The sequence below is a fragment of the Callorhinus ursinus genome, unplaced genomic scaffold (genome assembly GCF_003265705.2).
Source record: "Callorhinus ursinus isolate GAN/ISIS: 27379988/994484 unplaced genomic scaffold, GSC_fseal_2.0 scaffold2, whole genome shotgun sequence".
In the NCBI taxonomy this organism is placed as follows: domain Eukaryota; kingdom Metazoa; phylum Chordata; class Mammalia; order Carnivora; family Otariidae; genus Callorhinus; species Callorhinus ursinus.
Genome location: NW_027397064.1, coordinates 83,202,873 through 83,226,496, shown reverse-complemented (window position 1 = coordinate 83,226,496; position 23,624 = coordinate 83,202,873). Strand labels below are relative to the sequence as shown.

The 23,624-nt window shown below is 35.6% G+C and overlaps 1 protein-coding gene across 6 annotated transcripts in view; it reads right to left on the bottom strand.

The window, feature by feature from the left end:
- Positions 1–23,624, bottom strand: part of GTDC1 (glycosyltransferase like domain containing 1) — a 373,244-nt gene that overhangs the window by 253,993 nt on the left and 95,627 nt on the right. For 5 of the 6 annotated variants that reach the window (XM_073884347.1, XM_073884349.1, XM_073884362.1 and 2 more), the window contains exons 5-6: positions 7,479–7,646; positions 3,945–4,118 (exon numbers count right to left, since the gene is read on the bottom strand). In XM_073884347.1, the coding sequence (XP_073740448.1) occupies positions 3,945–4,118; positions 7,479–7,646 (342 nt within the window). Of the gene's footprint in view, positions 1–3,944; positions 4,119–7,478; positions 7,647–15,613; positions 15,758–23,624 lie in introns of those variants that run through there. The other variant, XM_073884365.1, reaches the window with a different exon arrangement.

Genomic DNA, 23,624 nt, shown 5'->3' with positions numbered 1-23,624 from the left:
CAGGATGGAGATTTTGAGATATTAGTTCCAGTTCTTGCTCTGTCTATATCTAGCTGTGTGGTTACCAGGAGACACTTAACTTCTCTGAACCTTGGTGCTTTCATCCACAAAATGAGAAGCAGAATCTGTGTGTGTGTGTGTGTGTGTGTGTGTGTGTGTGTGTGTGTGTGTGTGTGTGTGTGAGAGAGAGAGACAGAGACAGAGACAGAGACAGAGAGAGACAAAGAGACAGGAAAGGAAAGAGATCTCACCCAGACTTGGATCCTAGCTTTCTCTGGCTACCAGAAGGAACACATGAAACTTTTCTGTGAGTTTACAGAATGCAGAATGGGGTACCACTGACCCTTTAATTGTCAAATTCAAGGATATTATTTAACCTTACTTCTCTGAATTCACTACTGACCATCTTCTTAAAACACCCTTCCCTTTGCTCCAGAGGATAATTCTCTCAGTGTTGACTTCCTGACTCTTTTTTCTTCTCCTTTCAATCCTGGGCTCTTCCTCCATCAATCCCTTAAGTGTTAAGAGTGCTAAAGGTCAGTCTGAAGTTCAAAGCCAGGCGAATGATGAGAAACCAGCAACAGGCCTGAGAAGTAGCAACCTGTGTGTTGCTAGAAACCAACTGAAGAATGTGTCATAGTGTGTCAAATGCTGCTGATATGTTAAGTAAGATGAGCACTGAGAATTGACCGCAGGATTTAGGGAGGCATGGAAGTCATCAGTAACCTTGACAAAAACAGTTTCAGTGGAGTAGCTATAAGAGAGAACAGTAGGAACAAAGTGGAAGCAAGTATAAACAACTCTTTGAGGAGGTTTTGCTACTAACAGAGAGAAAGAAAATAGGCAGTAACAGAAGGGAGAAGTGGAGTCAAGAAATAACTATTTTAAAGATGTAAAACCAATGGCATTTTTCTTATGCTAATAGTAATGACCCAGAAGCCAGGAAAACTGATGATGCAGAACAGAGATGGACAAATTGCTAGGACAGTAGTCCTTAGGTATGCAAGGAGGATGGACTCTTGTGGAGGCAAAGACCTCACACGGAAGCAAAGTCAGTTCATCCATATTAATAGGTATGAAGAAAAAGAATATGCACCCAGAAGCACGTGGATGGGTAATATAACAATGGGAGTGGGAAAATTAATAAGATGAAGTAGTCTTTATTGGGGAGGCTACTACATACCAGGCACTATGCTAGGCATTTCACAGGAGCATTATTTCCTTTAGTCACTACAATGCCTATGAGATGATAAAGTATATATAATCATAATATTAAAGAACCTAAGTTCAGGGTCATTACACTTACATAGGTCACAGAGCTAGTAAGTGGTAGTCAAGACTCAAATACATGTATGTATGCTTCCAGTGTTTAAGAGCTTTCACATCCCCAAATGTTTAATACATATAATGATAGTTTCTTTTTTTAAAAGATATTTATTTATTTATTTATTTATTTATTTATTTAGAGTGTGAGCAGGGGAAGGGCGGGGGAGGGGGAGACTCTCAAGCAGACTCCCTGCTGAGCATGGAGCCCAACGCAGGGCTTCATCTCACGACCCTGAAATCATGACCTGAGCCGAAACCAAGAGCCGGACCCTTAATTGACTGAGCCACCCTGGTGCCCCAAATACATATAATGATAGTTTCAAGTGATATTCTTTCTTGCAACTATTTTTCTGGTCTTTGAGAAAGGCAAGGCAGTAAGGAGTGAGGAGGACAATAGGTAACAGCAGTTGCCACAAAGCCCAATATTACTGAAGTCCTATGTAGACCGACATGCTCTGAATTTTAACTGTTAACAACTTTAGAAATCCTCATATTTTTTGCTGAAATACAGCTTTTCCCCTTCTCTGACTAATATCCATTATAGTATACACTATTATAGCACATTATAGTAATAATTTAATTATATCTTCTAGTTTGTTTTTACTTAAATTTATTTTTGCCATGATCAAACAATATTTATATAGGGAGAAAGGTAGAAGCATTCAAAAGTTTTTTTTTTAATCATCTTGGTTATGTTGCCTTTGGAATTATTAAATATTTTTCAACATCTCAACAAAATAATACTCTTTTAAGACTGCAGGCATTAGAATGATTGTCATTCATGCAAATAATCACTTACTTACACTATATGAGTTTGGGTTGGATAAAGCAAATTACCATTTGAAAATAATTCAAATAACACTCTGGGCTAAGACCTTGCTTATGAATGTTATCTTGGCCACAATATTTCTTAACCTTTTTCCATTTAGCTAGATTTATTTATGGTAATATAGTCCAAATTAATAAACTATTCAATTGCCACAGGTGTATTAAACATGTGATGTTGTAGAAATATATCAGATGCAAATGAATTCTAAAACGTATTATTTATTTGGAATTCTATAGTGGTAATAATTAAGATGTAGTATAATCACCTACTAAATTAAAGATGTACATTTTGAGTGTACGTTATATGAAAACCTTAAAAACATGTCAAAAAATAAAGTTCATATTTTAAAAATATGGCCTAAAATATAAACTGTGTTTTAACTAATCACAGATCTAAAATGTAACAATTATATTTTCCAGAAGTTGAAATTCTCTCATCCCACATATTATATATATATATATATATATAAAAATTCACATTATATATGCATATATAACTGAAAATCAATTTTGATCTTAGTTTCACTTAGCCTGACAGTTGTCAAAACTGCAAATAAATGATTCAATGTTTTTCACAAATGACCTATAGTGATAAGAAGCTTGAACAGTAAACAGAAAATTGAATTAAAAAATCATAGGGTCTAAACTTTAATCCAATCTGTGACAATAATCAGCAGTATGAGTACAAGCCAGTCTCTGCTTCTCTGAGCCTCTGCTTTCTGAACTCCATAAAGTAAGAATTGGGCAAGGTTGTCTAACTTAAATTTTATGACTCACTAACTTGATTTGGTATGAGGCAGATTTTTCTTCAATGAAATATTAACTAGTAAAACACTCAAATAAATCAGCATTAAGAGCACTGATGAGCACTACTGATCCCACAGCAAAATCTGGGTGCACTCAGGAAATCGAGAACACAGAGGGTAATGCTGACCTCCTGCATAACATGCATAGACATTAAATTGTTTCCTGCCTTCCTTTCAGGGACAGGGAAGAAACAGCTGTCCCTGAACTCTTTTTAAGGACATCGTCAGTTACAAACAGCAGCATCCCCAGCTAGTTTGAGTCCCATCGAAGTAAACTTTCTGTTCACAAGGGAGAAATATTCCTACTGGCAAGAAAAACCATTTTGCTAGGTTTAATCAGAAGTGAAAAGGAATTTGAGAATGTTCCCTTTGAGCCACATCATTCACTGCTAACTCAGGGTGGGCCCAGCAACAAGGGTAATAAAAAATGGCCTTAGTAACAGAGAAAGAGAAATGGCAATTAAGTGCATTTGTAACCTAATACAGAAGATCTCTTTATTAAGATAATATAAATAATAAAAAATGGAAGAAGGAAAAAAATAGAAGAAAATAGCATGGGAAACGAAAGTAACCCAAGCGGTGAATTTAACAGACTTACTTAGAACAGTTGCTATATACATACAAACCCAGGGGCATAAGCTGAATGCAAAGGTTGAGAAATATGCTTGACAATGACTTCTGTAACAAAACAACAAATAAAGAAACAAAACAGTAAGTGTCAAAAAAGCCAAAGCAGCTTGCTTGAGGAAACCAATAAATAACACTAAAGAAAGGATGAACTCAATATCAGAACTAACCATTCAGGGATCGGCTGGACACATGATTATTTAAAATGTCTGTAAATCACAGCATGGTGAAATAGAACTTGATTCTTTAATTACATGCTTACACTGAAAAGTTAAAATTGGAAGGACACCACCAATTTCTATACATTTGGGTAATAATTTATGACACAATATTAAAAATGGAGTCAAACATACTGACCTGCTCACATCAGGAAACCTGATGGGAAAGTAAATAACTTGGCACTTGGGTCTGATGATGCTTTCCAGATCCCTGGGTCTGTGATCAGGAATCAGCTTCATAAATTTTCCAATAGAGGTAAGAAATGACTCCATATTAAAAACCGAGTTGAACACCACCACATCAGCCACCAGGCTGGAAAGGGAAGGGATAAATGCAAAGGATGAACCCACACTCATTCACAGTTAGTTTTTATAAGAACAAGACTTCTGTGTTACACTGTACAGAGTTTACACTGTACTTGGGTTTGCAAAGAACTCTGCATTTCCCATCGGTATTTATTAAATTGCCTCTAATAGATAAGTTAGTTTCATTCCCATTGTATCATGGTAAGTTAGATTGCTGGCATCAGGGAGGAAAGGCAAGGGAGGAGTTAAATGATGTATTGGGATCTTATGAAGCTTCAAACAAAGTTTGTTTTTCTGCAGTGTCAGGACTTTCTGTATTATGAACAGCACTAAGTACAGCAGGACCTTTTTCTTTGTGGCCCACATACCCATGCTGGATTTCTATGTCAGCGATATACACCATTTTATACCATACTACTGAGAAGAGAACATCTGACATACTTTTCAGTACCTGCAAGGAGGCTAGTTCAGATAAAGCTATTACACACAAAAGCACACCTTTAAACATGTGGTTAAAGTCTATTTCTTGTTTAATCCTTGCTTCAAGAAACCATTAGATTTTTTAAAGTTCTGGAACTCTACAGGAAGGATTATATGGGACCTCTACAAGTAACTTATTTTACTATTATATTATATTTGGGGTAGTCAAAGAAGAAGGACCACAACACCACGGACCTTCAGAATTAAACAAAATAAATATAGTACTATCTATTACTTTTGATGGAAAGATTGTGTTCCCCACTTTAATATTTTTTAAATACAAAAAATCTAAAATACATTGTTATAAGGAAATGTGATAACAAATTTAGATGTCATAAGTATGTCAACAGTGTTCAGAATTGCCTAAAACATTTTCTTGAAGACCAATGAACACAAATGATAACTAGGAGTAAGCCCAGATAAAACCTGAATATGTAGTATATCCCCTTTATGGGTCAAAAAACTGATTTAATAAATTATTGGTTTGATTTTTTTAAATGGTCCTCTTCGCTTTAAGCAATGATTCAGTGTCTCAGTGTCTCTGGATCTCAGTAAAATGCACACAAATGTTTTAGTGAGGAGGTATATAAACTCAAATAGTAGTTAGTTTTATTTCACCTTAAAAGTGATAAATCAAAAAATGGAAAAGACACATAAGTCTGTAAGACTGCAAAACACAAATGAAGAGGCAGAGCTTACAGAATAGGAATACCATAGCAAATCCCCCGTTTACTGAGGACAGCCAAAGTTTCTATCATTAATACACAGCAGAAGGAAAAGCCTACAAAAGGAACTTTGAACTGCCACCTTTATGCCTCCCCTGCAAAATTGCTTTTCCCTACAAGTATTTTTTTTTTTTTTGGGTGCAACTTAGGGGAAATTTGGGGGTAGGGGTGATAACAGCACGGATAATACAAAAGAATGTCACAGAAGTGCTGACACAACAGCAAGCAATAAAGAAGCCAATATAATAATAGACCAAAAGTTGAAGGATGTTTTACAGCTAGTCTGTTTTCACCATATGTCACATATTGTAATAGCGACCCACAGGTCATAATATACAGTTACGACATTTGTTCATAAGTCAGAGGGTTAGTGAAACCTCTATTTAAGGTGAGTGTTTATGTCAGTCACCTCTAAAGTCCTTAACTGCCACTTGGTCAAGAAAGAAATCCGACAATGCCAACAAAAGCAGAAGTCAGCAAGAAAACTAAAGAAACATTTGAGGAAGCAAGACTCATACTTTTCGAAGAGAATCTGAAACAGAACTGCTTTCTGACACTCTTATTTTTCCTCTGGACAACGGCAAATCATTTTTTTCTCATTACCAGTCCAACCAATGATCGAGTCTACTTCTTTCTCTCCGAGCTTGTCTATCAGTTTACCCTCCTGAGAAGAGCAATGCTGGAAAACCATGTACGGGCTTTTATAGTCTCATTCCTTTTGACCAAAAACAATCTTTTATAAAATAGAGAGATGAGGGGCAGTGAGCTAAAATTTTTTTATAGGCATCTGCCCTCATCGGGCAGGCAACCCAACTACTTACGCTCTTAAAAACCCAGTCTATGCTAAATTAAAGATCCAAGACAGTCTCCAGAAATATTCTTCTCATGTATTTCTGCTCCGATATGAGTGGGTGTAACTTCCATTAACTTTAAAGCCACCCATAAAGGGAAAAATAGACTTAATTTTTTCCCCCAGTTATTTCTCAGGGGTAATAAACACACACTATCAGAGGAAAAGAATGATGCTAATTCAAGAAATCGAGAGAATATTACAAATGTTTTCCATATTGATAAAGCACAAAATGATTTTATTTTTGTTTTTAAAACATATTTCCCTTCTCTGTTTCAATATAAAATAAAGTATTTTAATTTTATTATGAAATTTTAAAACGGTTGCATTTTTATGAGACATTTGCCGTGAAGCAGTTCCACTCTATGACAGTGCTGCTACTTCACAATTGAAGCAGCTTGTAAAAATGATTGCAGGAAAATATTTACAAAATGCTCAAAACACAGAAATATTACCATATAGCTGTTTTTCTATGTCAACTAAACTATGGAATATGCTTGTAAGAGTTGGGAGTCTGTTAAAACATGCCATCAATCCCAACTGCTAATAACTATTTAAAAAGGTGAGTAAGATGTACCCAATCATGGCCAACCTGATTCTATTTGATTGCTACAGTTATGTGAGTAGGAGCCAATCACAAAGCCGTTTCAGAGTTGTTATTAACTTCTTTCATTAACTAAGCTTCAAGAGATACATTTTGTTGAAGTAACAACAGAGAAGGACCATCACCTTTGAAATGTCATAGTATTTTAAGGCTATGCAATTTCAGAAGACTCAATGAGGGGGGGAAAAAAAAAACCCAACCACCTAAAGATTCATTTTCCATAGTTTTCTCTTAGAGACAGTAAGAAAAAAAAAAGGACAAAACCCCCTTGTTCTACTATACTCTAATTTCTATTTCTTCCTCTATAAATTTCTACATATATTGAAAGTGGTTGGTAAATGAGACCTGACTAACCGCTCTTTTCTAAAAGTACTCCTTAAACAATACATGATGGAATCAAGGGGGGAAGAAAGTCCCGTGTAAACACTGTGATTCTATTTTAAATGTTGTAGAAAATAGTCAGATAACTAGTTCAAAATATAATTAGATTGTTACATGTATTTTATAAAAGGATTGGCTGTTCTCCTCTATATACATATACTGCAAAGGCACAAGCAGTTACTACCGTGGAAGGTATGTTTACACATACGCACCCACGTTAAGGTGTTTTTAAAATAAGTGTACAGTAGGTCTCCAGATTTAAAAGCTAACTATCTATAAAGAAAATTGTGGTAAAGGACTAAATATAATGATACATTCTATACCTACCATGAGAGAATTTGGTTGTATCCATATTGGAAATCCCTCTCCTGACATTTCTTGACAGGATATACCAATTGGTTCTCATGGAAGTACAGAATCTTTTTCAATTTCCCAAGGTCAGGTCGAAGGGCAGCCAGTTCGGTCAGGTTCAGCACTGAGCTTGCAAAGAGGATCCTAGGAAACAAGGACATTAAAGTTTATTGTCCCAAGCATGCCTGAAGTAGTCATCCTTCACCCTTCTCCCCTTTTCCCTCTTCCTACCCCAAGAAAAACATATCCCCTATAGGGACACATCAATACTTAAGTCTTAATACCATGTAGCAGCATTCTAAGTTTTGATCTCTTAAAAAGCAGCCGCTAAGAACTATAAAAGCCCCGAATCTTATTGGTCTTCTCAGCTCAGTTACTGAGAGATGCAAAAAAATAAAAAAAATAAAAAAAGAAAGAAAGAAAAGAAAAAAGAAAAAAAAAAAAAGCCGGATGGATTTTATTGAAAAAGGCAAGAAAAGCTCTATCTGAAGGACAAATGGAACAAAGATAAGGCTGACTGGGGAATACTTTGCTTGCCAGTTTCATTACACTTCACTTCTTTATGCAACAAACTACTGAAATTCAATATACGAGCAGGAATGGCACATGTTCATGTTATGACATAAACCCTTTTGATTTATGCAATAGACTTATCGAGTGTGGTCTTTTTCTCTTGGCATGTTTTCTCACTGTCCCTCCTCCCTCCCTTTTTTTTAACTGCTCTGCAATATTTTGTGTTTTTCTTTTTTTAATATTTTATTCTCCATTACTGGACTGCTAATGGCACCGGATGTATAATCTATAAAACCCCTTATATAAAAACATAAATATAAAAAAGAAAGCTGATACCTTATCTTTGTGGAAAAAAGGAAACTGAAAGCTTACCTACCATGTTTATAAATGAAAATGTCTATTTACCCATTCACTCCACAAATATTTACTAAATGCCTACTGTGTGCCAGAGTCTAACCAAGAAGAACAGAAAAGGTGAAACAAGAGAGCCCACCAGGATAAATGCTGCCTGCAACAGTGACATAAACAATTAAGAGAAACAAGAAAGGAGTAATAACTATCTAGGACAACCTGGAAATGTTTCACTAACAAGGTGTACCACATATGGATACAAAAGAGGGACAAATTACATTCCCCTGAACAGCTGAGGACATTTAGATGGCACAATTTTGATGGAATGCCACCTTTATAACATAATGTAGCATCACTTGACCCTTACAACTTTAATTCCCATTCTAAAAAATGAAGTTCAAGAAGGTTAAGAGTTTTTTTTTTCTTCTTTTTTTTTTCTAGAATCACACTGGTATAAAGTGGCAAAGCAGAGACTCCTGGTCTTCCAATCCTGAAGTACTTTTCATTACCCCATGGATATAAATTGGCTGTGTACCACTTACATTACAAATGCTTTTTTCTGTACTTAATAAATACAAAATATCATACTTATTATTACCATGATTACAACTACTATAAATTCTCCCTTGCTGACAAGCCAAATGGCTAACTTCAGGTGTTTATATGATCTGCAGCACTAGCCTTTCACATAAGAAGAATGATTACATGATAAGTGCATATATCATAAATAGGAATTCAAGTGTCTTCTTCATGGACTAAAAAAGGCACATAAGACCAAAAGGCAGTGATCTCTCTTTAAACCCACACTGCTGTATTAATGCCACGGTTTAATGCTTTGAAGTAAAAAATCTTACAAAGGAGATGTATTTATTTTTTTTAATTGTCTGTATTCAACTAAAGCAAGGAGAAAAATTATGATGAAAAAATACTATATTTTGTCCAAAAACATGCCTACCACCAGCACCAAGTATAAGACTTTCTAAAGCTTGGATTGAAAATTCTGAAATATGAAGATATTTGCTTATCTACAAATCTGATCCTTAGTAAAGAGAACAATAAAATATTAATCTCAATCAATATTATTCTTTAAAAGAAAATGGATGATGACTTGTGAGTCTAATTATTGAGAAATATCCCCTCCTCTCCCTCCATACAACACTATTGCAAACAATTACTCATTCTTAATCATGAGACCTGAGCAAGCTCAATGTTTTTCACACACAAGGCTGAAAAATTCATTAAATGCAGCCCCCATATTACTTATTAACTACAAAGAAAAAATGGTACCTTAATGGACAAATTTAGTAGTCATCAATTTACCCAAGTCATCAAACTTAATATGAACAATAATAGGACAAGTGATATGTATTTCCCAAAGTGGTACACTGACAAAGATACAAATCACCAATGTAGTATTCCTGCCAAAAATGCCTGATCTGAATTTGGTCATGAGGAGAAAATCAGATAAATATTCTGCAAAATAACAGGGTTTGATATCCAAAAATGTCAATGTCATAAAGGGGAAAAAAAAATCTAGATTAAAGGAAAATAAAGAGATACCAAAACAAAATACAATGTGTGATTCTTGAATGGATACTAGATGGGGAAAAGACAGTTATAAATGACACTATAAGGACAAAAACTCTGAATATGGACTCAATATAAGACTAAATTTTTATCAATCTTAAATTTCTCAAGTGTAATAATTTTATTATGGTCATGTACAAGAATATACTTATTCTTGGGAGACAGAATGAATTATTTACACGTGAAGTGTCACCGTGTCTACAACTAATTCTTACATGGTTCAGTTAAAAGGCTACTAATAACAATAAATATTCATATGTATATATTTGCATAGAGATAAAGAATGGATAAAAGGTTAACAATTGATTAATCTAAATTAATGGTAATTGTAATTCAGTGATCTAGTCTTCCAACTGTTGTTCAGTTATACATTTACAAAACCACAAATTTGAGGAAATATGCATTAAATGGCAGTGAGTAGAAGGGAAAAATACATTCCATAAACAATAAACCCATTATATATGTATTTCTAGTCATAATCCAATTGTTAATTTCCAACATGAGAATTATCCTCAGGATGGACCATCTGTAGCAAATGTTTGACCAACTCTACTCCTACCATACACCTCCTCTCCTTACCCTACCTGCTAGCTGATCCATAATTAAGGAATCCAGATCTAAAGTTGAGCCTTCCAAATAAAACTTCCTAAATCAAAGAATGTAATACATTCAGAAGTGAAATGGCAATGATTTTCATAATATTAACCATTTGGGATGGCCCACACCAACACTTCCTTTAGTTTGTTCAATCATTAACAGGAAAATCATTTTATTTTTATAACTGATCTTGAAATAGCCCTCACTACTTCTAAATTGTGGAAATTATCTCCAGCATTAGGAAAACATTTCTTCTTTACTTTTTCACTTGTAAAACAGTAAATTGGACAACAAGCAGTTCCGTAAATACTTAAGTCAAGGGCACCCCCCGGGAAAAAAGCAATGAATATGCCCACGAAAGGAACACAGGTAAGATTCACAGGCAATTTTTACTTTACCCCCTTCCAACAATTAAAAAAAAAAGTTAATACAACGAATGGCATCACTCGATCAGCAGCTAAACCCTAGGCTTCCAATGTTCTTCTTGCCTCAGGTATTATTTAAGCAATAAATCCTAACAAGGTGAGCTTTATCATCCCACACTGTGTCTCTGACAGGAAAGGGCACAAGGTGATAGCAAAAACCACTAGGAACAAGATAATTCCTGACAGCTGCTGCCTGAGCACAAGTTAAATTGAACAGTTTATCTCAGCATGAAGATGTTATAAGGTTTTATGTTTAATATTTTTAAATTAACATAAAAACCAGAGAAAGCGGTTGTGCAATCTTTCACAAACATGACATAGTACAATCACTGTGTAAGCTGGATTAGTACTTATTCCCATGCTACTACAGAATTAAGTTGTTTTTAGACCACCAAAGAGCTTTAAATTGCAACTTTTGTCTCTGTAAGAGAAACCTATATTTAAAATGTCTGCTAAATTCAAATTAACGGCTACATCATTAGCTTATACCATCTCACCAAAAGTATAAGTAAGCTGCTATTATAATCGTCTAACCAAAATGCTCTTTGCTCCAACCACATTAACACCGTTCTATAGTGGGGCTGTATCCATACACGTTTCAATTGTTTCCAATACACATTATATCTACAATCTGAGTCATATTTGCTTAAAGAATCCAAAATCATTCAACATAATGAAATTCAAAATTACAGACTTTTTATTTTCTGGCTCAGTTTGAATAAACTAGTTATTTGCCTTTTACTCTATTCTCTTAATACATAAAAAGAGATGCTGAAATATACCTAAGCACTGTAGGAATGGGACCACTATTATCACAGTGCATACTTTTATTATCTTAAAGGGTATGGAAGGGCAGTGAAATGAGAAACAGAAGACAGACATTCAATATTCCAACCACCACCATGCAATCTAGTAATAATACTTCATGAACTAAGTTATCTCAATCTCGCTCCATGAAATCTTTTCAATGGGCCCTTCTACCCCACAAAACCATTTAGCAATTTTATCACATAACAAGATATAGTACACAATTTAACACAGATCCTAGTTTGGGTTGAATTCTTAAATAATTCTTTGCAGGGCTTCAGTAAGCCTTTGACAAAAGAGTAAATTCCATTCTTCCAGTCGTGTCTCCTTGCTCACTACCTAAACTCCTTGTCTAGATTCATGTTGCTCAGCCTCATTACCAAAGTCTTTGTTGTTCCACTGCTGCTTTTCTTGATTCTTGTTCCTTGATATACACTCTCTAGGACTCTAGATCCTATACTTTCTGTGATACGGTGTTTTCTGTGATGATGGAAATGTTTTATATCTGCATATAGTATCCAATGTAGCAGCAACTAGCTACATATGGCTATGGAGCACTTGAAATGTAGCTAGTGCTATGGAGGAACTAAATTTTAAAGTGACTTGAACTTGATTCATTTAAGCTTAAATGAAATAGCCATAAAGTAATGGGTACTGTATGGGAAAGCACAGCTGTGAATGGACCAGATTTCCTCAGTCCAACACTTCACCCATGATACCTGAATGCAATTCCTCACTGAACTGATGTTCTTGGACCCTGACCTGCTTGTGATAACCTAATTTCTAAGTTCCTCCTGACTTGCTGAATTTCACCTACCTAATTCTGGAATGGCATTATTTCTTTTTCCTCCTGATAATTAGAAAGCATATGTTCACAACAGAAAATGTTTTAAGTACAAAAAATATAAATTAAGTGAATATCACCTGCAACCACCTCCAAAAAAGAAATAGTCACTATTTTCATTCTGGTGCTTATTTAGCCAGTATATGTTGAACATCCATTATTTGCAAGGCACTAAGTTAAATGATGGACATAAGATGGAAAATAAAGTAGCTAAGGCAAAAAGAAAATTGGCAGGTGGGGGGACTGAATAAGGAGCAAGGAATTTGTTCAATGAGAAAGTGGACAGAGAAGAGGCTAAGGAAGTTTGGAAGCCTTTGGAAGAAAAGCTCTTACGAAAATAATTTTGGATATTATGGTAAGAGCAATGGGAAAGAGACTGAGGATTTTTAAGAAGGGAAATGACAAAGTTATACATGCATATTGGGTATATTCACTTTTTTTCTTTTCACTTTGTAGTATATATACATTAGTGCCGTTACTGCATAGATTTTTTTTTCTTTTGCTTCTAATACTTAACATGATGTTTTACTATGTTAAAAATTATTTCTGAAATATGGTTTTTAACAGACTTCATGATGTGATGTGTCATAGTATCTTCAACCAGGTCATAACTCTTATATTCACCTATCTATAAAGTTTAAAAATTTTCTTGTATAACCTCTTGTATTTCTATTACATTTGTTTATGTATTTCATGAGCTGTTTTATTGCTTTTTAGTAGCAGAAAACTTTACGCTGACTACTGAATGGGAAACAGACTGTAAGGAATCTTTTCAGGAGACAGGAGAACAGTCAGGGGAAGAGAAAGAAGTGATGGTAGCTTGGGTTAAGATGGTAGTGCTGGAGGCGACTAGAAGGGGCCGACGGCAGTGTTTGCTGATGAACCAGATACAAGATGTGAAACAGAGGAGCACTATCGTTTCCTTCACTTTGTCACTCCCAGAGTGTGGTGATAATGTTCTAATATAATAGGAGCTCAATAACACGTACATGCATAAATGAAAATTATTTCCAAACCCTTCAAAAGTCTTTGGCTTAAATATATATTTCTTTAATTTGTAAAACCTGTGTAGAATGATAACAGAGTTCTAATATTCATTAATCATTGATATGCAAAATTCATTTTAACACACTATGCTTTAGTTGTCAGCTACTTCATCTTAATTAGACCATTTCAACTGCACGTTTAAATGCTATGGATTTTCAAAAACCTTCAAGAACAAGCATAACAAAATGTTTCCATTTGCTAAAACAATTAAAAATACAAGATGGAAGTCTTATCTAAAGGAAAAGGAAATGTAGTCATTTAATTTCCAGATTCCCATGATGGGTAATTTACAGGCTGTTAAATAGAGTATCCAGCTTCCCAAAGCCTGTCCCATAGGGTAGCATCAAGTAATCAGTTTTGCTTTTTTCCTCCACCATGTAATGTTCCTTTCCTGTGCTTATCATTATGGTCAGAAGAATACTGTGTAAAGAACACGTGTCCAGAAGGCAGGGAATCAAAGTCCATAGTCATCAGCACTCTCACCTGCCTTACAGTTGCCTAAGGAGACAAATTATATATATATATGAGCTTTTTTAGCTAAAGGAGCCACTTAAATTTAGGTGTCTCAAGTTATTCAACCTAACTCTCAAGTCCTTTCATTCTTGGTATTGTGTCTAATCCATAAAAGACACCCAGTAATTATGCTGGTAACAAGAAAGGAAGAAACAGGGAGTATGTGTCTAGTAATGAAAAAAAAATTAGAAATAAATTGCAATTTTTACTGTGTGTATACTTAAGCATTTTTGATGTATTCTGGGACCAGAACCTATTAAGAGTATTCTTGTAAGACATAAGGGAATATGAACCACTCAGAACATTTATTGATATATTTGTTTTAGATAATCTATCAATTAGTCTACAAATCAAAATACTAAGTTTCAACAAACTAAGAAGTACAAGATAACACCCCTGTTCAAAAGAAGCTGACAATATAACTGGTAAAATAAGCCATAAATACAGGAAACATTAAGTAACAAGAAAAAAGAGAAGTAACAGCTCTGTCCTGCACAAGAAATGTCACAAAGTAGGGCGGGACTGATTATAAACGAAGGGAGAGGTACTAAAAGACGATCGGTTCAGAGGAGGAAGAGAAAACAAAGAGCAGTGGAGGACCAGGAAAGGTCAAGTTTATTGAGTGTATCAGGGGAGTCCTGGGTCCTGAGGTCTTGGTCTGGAATGATCAGTGCTATTTGAATTCAGTCAGAGAGGAGGAATGGTTGCTTAAAGTTGAGGGTTTAAAAAAAAAAGTAAGGAATCAAATAAAACTGGAAAGGTGGTCTTCCATCAGACCTCGAAGCACCCGAATATAGCATAAGAAGTTTTCTAAGTTCACACTTTATCTGTTAGCAATACGGGGATCCACTGTACACTTATACTAACAATGCTTTATTTCTTCTTATTATCCTTAACTGAGTGGTGAATGCTCATTGGCTGAGAAAAATGGTAGTAAAATGAGAGGATGAGGAATCAAAGTATCACCATCATGACCACTCTCAAAATAAGGGGGGTTGTTCTATATATATATCCAAAGATAAAACCAATTTGTTTAAAGCCGTGACTGTCCAACAGCCATGTGATCATATTCTAAAGGAAGACAAAGAACCATGAATAATGCAAGGGTTTTATTTTTCTACATATATCATCTAATTTAATCATCCTAAGAGATGTATCCTCTTATTTCCAGTTTACTGATTAAGAAATTAAAGCATGAGAGGTTTGGTTATGTGCTAAGGCAACAGCAGTTACTAAGAGGCAGAGAGGAGTTCCAAACCCAAGTTGATCTGGACCCAAAGCCTCTTATTTTTTTCAATTATTCCACACTGATTTTGAGTTGTCTAAGATTAGAATGTGACTCAATGGTTCCCGTTAATTGTACTTCTCATTATCTTCTGTGTTTCAGAAGTAAAAATATAAATGGTATGAAGAAGAACCGTACTAACCTGAATAGTTTGATTTCATCCCTTCATTCATCATTTACTGAGTGATTACAGAGTTAAGACAAACTAGTGGAAAGCTAGTGACCATCAGTGAAGGATCTCCTGGAGACATACAATCAAGGTGGCCACCCCAAATCACACGAAGGAGTCAGCCTACTGAAATAACAAGAACACGGTCAGGCACTGGGCTAGAAAGCAGCAGCTGGTATTAAGAGCAATGAAGATAACAGCAATATTGACTTGGTTACTGGAGGAACAGGCTAAGGGTAAGGCCGTTTCTAGCTTGTGCAGTCAGATGGGCAGTGGTAACCTTCCTTAATACAAAAGGAGAAAATAAACCGGTGGTTGGATAAGAGAAGAAATGAAGGGACAGTTTCTACAAATGTGGATATAAGTGGAGTGCCTAGCAGGTAACTAAAGATAACAGATAATAGACTAATGAAAGAAACTGCATTGGAAATTTAATTGAACTAAAAGGGCCTGGTCACCAAATGTGTCCATTAAAAATGTGGGTCCTGGTTTGTTACATAGTTTTACATATCTGCTTTACATGTTTCCCTAATATTTCATACGTTATCTTGTTTTCTCCCAATAAAGTACATATTCCTTGATGAGAAAAATTAGACCTACTGTTCTTTTCTTTAGTATTCTATAGTTTCCCTAACATGACAGGTACCACTCTGGATTTTAAGTTCTCTTCAAACATGCCCTATATCTTCCTTGCTCACTATCCTATCTCAGATGCTCAATAAATGTTTTCATATAAGTGAATGAATGAATGAGTCAGTCATTCATAACCTCAGTGACGCTGAGAAAATAAAACTGGCTGATTCTCTACATATAGTCAAGTGTTCAATATGATATTTACTCCTACCATTAAAAACAAGTTGGGGAGTATCTCCTGTCCCCAAAAGAAAGAACTTACCTTCTACCTTGAGCACACAACACAAGTCTAGGATGCATTATTTCATGTCATTTTTGATTGAACCCATTGCTTTTTTTAGGGTCCCTAATAATATCTCAGGCACTGTTCTCTGCTTCACCATCCTAATAAATATCAAGGACTCATGATACAATCCAAAGAAAAGGAACTCTTGGGGGAAGGTAGGTGTCAACCTGGTACAAAGATCAGGAATGTACAATATCATGATGATGATTTCTGTCATCTTCAGGGATTCATGATCATCAGCCTTGGAAGAACTAAGTCAATTAACATGCAAAGCACATCTAACTAGCTGAGTGTGCTGGGAACACTTCATATGGTGTTTTATCTCCATAAACTAATATAATTAGTATGTGAAATATTTATAATTCACCTCATGATTAATCCATCGTAGGCTATTCCTTAACAGAAGCATATCATTTTATATTGGAATGTTCTTTGCCCTTTAGTTCATGCCACTCATGAGTCCCCGGAGTTCATTTCTAAATATTATAAAGTTGGAAGACCAGAGACCCAAGGCAATGGATATAGGTCCTATCATTACTCCAACCCAACACTACCTATGTTGTCTAAGATTATACACATTTAAGGACACAGTGACCAGTCAAGCCAGGAAGATTACTGCTCAAATAGATACATAAAGCTCAGTTCAGGCACAGGCCTGAGGAACAAACTATAGACAAACAGAGTGGCTTTTAAATATTACCATCCTTTAGGCTTGAATATTATGACACAGGAATAGTTAAAGCAATCATAACAACAACAATAATAGTAACTGCCTCCCGGTATATCAAGTAAAGTACCCCTGACAACCATGGAAAGTAAGGTATTTTGTGCCCAAATAACGAATAAGCTAACAAGGAAAAATATGGTAACTTGCTATTTTTACTGAGTCACATCTACTGCTAAAATTAACAAGCACAAAATAAAGTGTCTCCTAAATGTTCAGTCTTTCTATAATCGGTCATAAGACCTAAATTTTTTGGTGCTTATGAGTATTTGTTTTAAATTTGCTTCCCAGACTCCTGTAGTCTATTGAGCTGTTCTATCATTTGATTTGTGACATTTTGTTGTTATGCTGCTCATAGAGATTATCCCTGTGTTTTGATTATTTCTCCTATGTTTGTTTTGGCAAGTCCAAGACAGTTCTTTGAAATCTTCCCTGAATTTGGTGCTTAATATGCCATCTGAAAAATTACCTCCCCAGAAATAATTTAGTTAGTATCCCCAATGTTTTACTATTTTACACATCACTTTAATTATAAGGGTATCACTAGATAACTAATTACAAAAGTCAAAGCCAGTAAAATATACTGTACACAGTAGGCACTCAGAAACTATCTGGGACAGTGAAATATTAAATAATATTGTACGTCTGCAGTAGAAAAAGAATCTGAAGGTGTGAGTCCCGAGACTGTGTCCCGCTCTTTCATACCCTTTTTTTAAAAGATGAGATTTTTTATAAACATTGATTTATTAACGCTATGTCTCTTTCTCATCAAGCCAACAATGTAAAAATTCTACGAATGTGCTTCCTAGTCTATATCACCAAGGGGAAACCATTTGAAAGCTAGCTTTTTAAAAACTAACACTTCCTATTTTAATAGAGTAAAATGAAAATTTAAAAATCTGCATGGCTAAGTTTCACAAATAAAAACATTTCCTTCACATGCTTCCCCTGATCACAACTTAAACGATTGCCTTTTTTTTTTTTTTAAGTAACTAATACATACATAGGTACAGGAGGGAAAAACAGGTGAAAGGTATAAAAATACTATATAAACAATATTGTTAAGATGATCTAAAAATGAAGTCTTGATTCATTCAACATAACCTACATGGCACAGTAACTTTGTAAGATACAGTTTTCTTGGTCTCACCCTTGATAACTATACTATATGTGGGACTCACCATTTTATAGACAGCTCATAAAATGCCTCAGGCCACACTTGCTTACTAGGTGACTGAGGAGCACGACATGAGGTTACCTGCTCTGGGTTAGCCAGTCAGAGGCAAAGCTGGAAGTAGTACAGACTCAGTGACAGAAAGGAAGCCAGTCAGGGGTGTTGCTTGTGAGCCTGCCTCCTAATTCCAGTGTTGGGAGCAGCTTCAAGTTTGATGTTGGGAATAAGATATTCTCCATTTAATGGGGGAAAAAAACCCACTCACTGAGCGGGGGAGGGGGGAAACAAACAGAAAAACTGCCTTTGACCATGCCCCTCCCTTTCTCTCCACATAATACAGAGAGAAATACTTGAACATGGGTGTAAATACGCATTACAGCCTCCTTACAGATATCTGAGGCTCATCGTTATTTGAATTTTCCACTGCCTATGTCTGAGAGTCACACACCATAGGTCACCTAAAGCCATCCAAGCCTCCTTCCACCACATTAGACATTTGCACATAGCACATAATGGATGCATCCCTTCTGGGTCCGTCCTTTCCTTTCTTCCCTTTTGTATTTGTATATAGTCGTGGTCTGGGAATGTCAGAAAATACACAAAATGCCACAAGAGAAGCAAGAAAGTAACCTCAGACTGGCTAAGGAGAGCCAGAAAGGCTTTAAAGGAGATAATGCTTGAGATGGACCTTAAAAAGATGAAGAAAATTTCTAGTTTTCAATCCCCTAGTGAAGGGCAGGGATTGGAAAGGTTTCTATTAATATTAAAGAGGAAAAGCAAATATCTGGGACTATAAATATGTGCATTCTATTCAATTAAGCAAATATTTCGTGTATTTTATATATATGAAATACATATTTGAAATACATATATATTTCATAGATAGAGATAATAAGACAAGATAGACTTGACATCCTGTTCTTCATCTTTGTATTTTGGCAACTGAGATATAAACAAAGGGCTGAAGTTATAGGAGAGTTAACATTTGATATCTTAAATAACTTTGTTTTAATTCCCAAATTTATTTACACTGCTATTATTACTCATTATTAGAGATGCCAACTCATTACACATGAATTTCATTACACACTGCCCCCTTACTAAGTGCCCAAAGCTAAATACACTCAGATGGGACATTCTAATAACTTTTTTGTAATAACTCCTTGTCTTAAAAAAAAAAAAAAACACTTTCAAAGAAATGTTAGTATTTTGCCACTCCATAGGATTCAGTAACAAGGCGAGATTCTCCCAAGAATATTCCAACAGTCCTTGAAAAACTAAGACTGTGACAAAACCTGAGCATCTGGCAACTCTGCCACCATGAAGTATCCATATGGAAGAGACCAAAATGTGTCAAAGTACCCAAAACGATTTTGGAGAGTGTAGAAGATAGAATAAATAATTCAGTATCGTCAACACTTTCAACAGCAGGTAGTGGATATGCTACCTGCTTCTATAATGTGCCAGAATGTAACATAAGTGTGTGAGGCTGTGTGTGTATGTGTGTGTGAGAAAGGCAGAAAGAATATGAGTATACATGAGGCGAAAAACTATTTTTACATAGAAATATTCCTTAGGTAGTTCTCTTTGTAGGGACATCGGATCTCTATAAGCACAGGTTTATAGATATATAGAAGAAAAAAACAGAGTCAATGAAAATTTATTTTTAAGATAAACATAGCAACAAATATATTACTTCAGAGTCAATGAAAAAAACTGCATTAACTTAACATTACGGTTGAAATTGTATGTGCAAAAAAACTCAGAAAATCCAAAATTATGGTTCCCTCAGCAACCATAACTGTGTCCTCATGCATATATGAGTATTCTGCATTACTGTAATGATGATACATTTCAGCCTTAATATCAGTTTATGCAATGTGACTGAATTAGGATTCTTTTGGGAACTATAAAACTTTGAATTTCTGGACTTTTGTGAATGTACAATCTAAACCATAAAGTTACACTGATATAGGGTGGGGTTTTGCTTTTTATTTTCTGGCATTTAAAAAAACAATTAAGAGTGAATGGTCGACAACATTAAAGTATTAAAGGATTGGCTGACTTGTAATAATACCAAAAAACTTGATACAGAGTCTAATTCCTTAAAATAGGGATATGCAAACTATAAACAAAAAGAAATGTCCCTCTGAAGATTAATCAAAGGCAAGAACAGGCAAGACAATTTTTCCAGGAGTGAGTAAATTTACTTTTTCTATAAAATGTTAGTTTCTTATTAAAAGGTACTTTCATTCAACTATATTTCAACATGAAGATAAATACCAACAGCTGAAATAATTCTCTTACTACATATTTCTGCATCTTATCAAGAAAAGAGGGAGTATTAAAATGGTGCCCTATATTTTCAAGATTGAAGTCAGGTGAAAGCCAGTTTTCCTTCTCACAGGCAAAACATAGCAGGACATAACCTGTAAGATGAAACTGTATTACTGCCACTAAGGACTTTTTGATCCTGGAGCTAAGGCTCTTTTAAAATATAGTTCACAAAGAAATAGATACACAATAATCAAGTTAAGTTTAAAAATGAGGTAACTATTTTACACAATTACTTAGTACTATACAGTGGTTTTTCAACAAAGTGAAGACATTTCAGACAGACAGAGGAACCTGTAGAAAGATCCAGAAGTAAAAGCGGGCAACATCCCTTTGGAGAACAAAGAGTTCCGCTGAAGAGGTGGCTCATAAAGGAGGAGTTGTAAAAGGAAGAGCCACAAATGTAGATTACATATATATATTGTAGAGCACCTTGAAGACAAGGAAGACAAGTCTTAAATGAAATGTACAGGCCATAGGAGACTCAAGTTTCATAGGCAAGGAGGCCATGCTTTTTGGGAGAAGGGAAACAAAAAGCAAAAATGATTCAACAAAACCGCCACAGCAGAAGACACACCAGAAGTAGTAAAGACTGCAGACAGAGGGACTAGTTATGAGATTATTATAATAATCCAGACATGTTGCAGCAAAAGGCCTGAAAAAATGTGATAACGGTAAGACTTAAAAGGAGGAGAAAGGATTAAAAGGTGCTTGTGAGATTTTGAGATACAGGGACTGCTGGAACAATTGTGCCATTGATAAAACTGTAAAATCAAGGGCGGTGTCTGATGTGAGGACAAGGAACAACTGAGTATTGACCAGTAAATCTTCAGTGTAGGGTATCAGGTTCCATAGAAACAAGCAAGCCCTTCAATAAAGTTATAAAATAGTCTTGAGGATGCCGATTACAGCAATAAAAACAATTCTATTCTTTATACCTGTGTAGTCAATAAATCCACACTTTCAGTCTCCTCTCTCTCTCTTTCTCTCTTTTTTTAATCCCACCAGGGTTGGGAAGGTAATGGCATCAGTTGTACAAATAAGAAAAGGGAGGCTCAGCCAGGATCAACCCCTAAGCCTCACACAGGTATGACATGGCAAAGTTTGGCTGGAGATACAGATTTTGAAGTTTTTGGTATAGAAGTTATTTTGAAATTATATGGGGCGCCTGGGTGGTTCTGTCGGTTAAGCGTCTGCCTTCAGCTCAGGTCGTGGTCCCAGGGCCCTGGGATGGAGTCCCGCATCAGGCTCCCTGCTTGGCGGGAAGCCTGCTTCTTCCTCTCCCACTCCCCCTGCTTGTGTTCCCTCTCTCGCTGTCTCTCGCTCTCTGTCAAATAAATAAGTAAAATCTTTAAAAAAAATTATAAATAAGGCCAAGCAAAAATGTGAAGATAAAAAATAAGTGATTGTGTGCAGAACCACAGGGAAAAACTAAGATCGCAGAGCAGTGATTATTCACCAGCCCAACAGATGACTCGGTTGCTAGGACAGCGCTACAGGGACTGGCACTCAACAGGTACTCAATGCACCTGTCTCATCAACAGCTAAAGAGGAGACAGCACTAAACAGGCTCTCAGTATCTGCAGAAGATGGATGGGTTAATTCTCAAACTTTCTTAAAGCAATCACTTTCCTCACAGAAATTCTTACACAAAATTCAAATATGTAAAATGCATAAAAACACTATTGAGTAAACCAGGAATAGGGGATCTAGAACTTCACCTAACTAGAACTCTCTTCCTTCTCTTCATAGCTCTTCCTCTGCACATATATTACATAACTATCCCTGAGACAAACCCATGCAATGCAGAGAAAATGCGGGAAATCCTTTAAATTGGTCATAAGGGTGATATAATTTGGGACCTCTGAGGTTGGTGTGGAAGAAGTGATAGGTAACAGTTGGTCTGAACAAATCAAGTTAAAATCAACTACTAGCCTGCCTAGACTTGATTTTTTTAACCAGACTTTCCCTTGCCATGTTCTTCTAGTAGCTGAGATCTCTCATTAATTCTTTCACGGATTTCTCCATGGCCAACAATTTTCTTCAATTATGACCCATATCATCAGATCACTTGCACATCTCAACTGTATACCATGGAAATGGCACATTTAATGCCTGCAGTTTTCTTGTTCCAATAACTGTCACAGAACCTCTCCACTTGCTGCATCTTGTAACTGGCCATGCCACATGATCACACATGTAAGTCAGCGAGAATAAGAATGGCATAACATCAGGAGGTTGAAATTAAAGAAGTGAATGCCCAAATTTGATATCTTAGAGGAAAGCCGTTGTATATTCTAATCACGTTACTGATAACACGTATGACAAAGGAGAGGATCTGAATAATCCTAGAGTTGAAAAAAATGAATTATTGAGCCCCCTTTAACAGCAGACTCGCACTGTTGTTCCATTTTTATATAAATTGTAAATGAAAAATTCAGTCCAATTGGATAGTAAAAACAGTAATCATTATAAAAAACATCCAACCCAACCAAGTAGTAAAAACAGTAATCATTACAAGATTTTATTATGGCAGTACCTTTATACAAATATGAAGTAATATATAAAGAAAATCACAGGCTGATTCTTGGATAATTTATTCAAGGAGTAAGTTATGAAAATTCATCAATAAGTAGAATAAATGAGGCAACTCAAAAACAGCTCACCATAGACTCTATTTATGCAACTCCAATTTTAATTTAGTCTGTATTGATGGATTCTTTTATTTCATGTGTTATAGTCATGTTAAACTAGACACAACATGCACTGCATCTACAGCCTACACAGTACAAAGACGTCTGGACGTGACATAGACAGGCATTCCTTTGCTTCA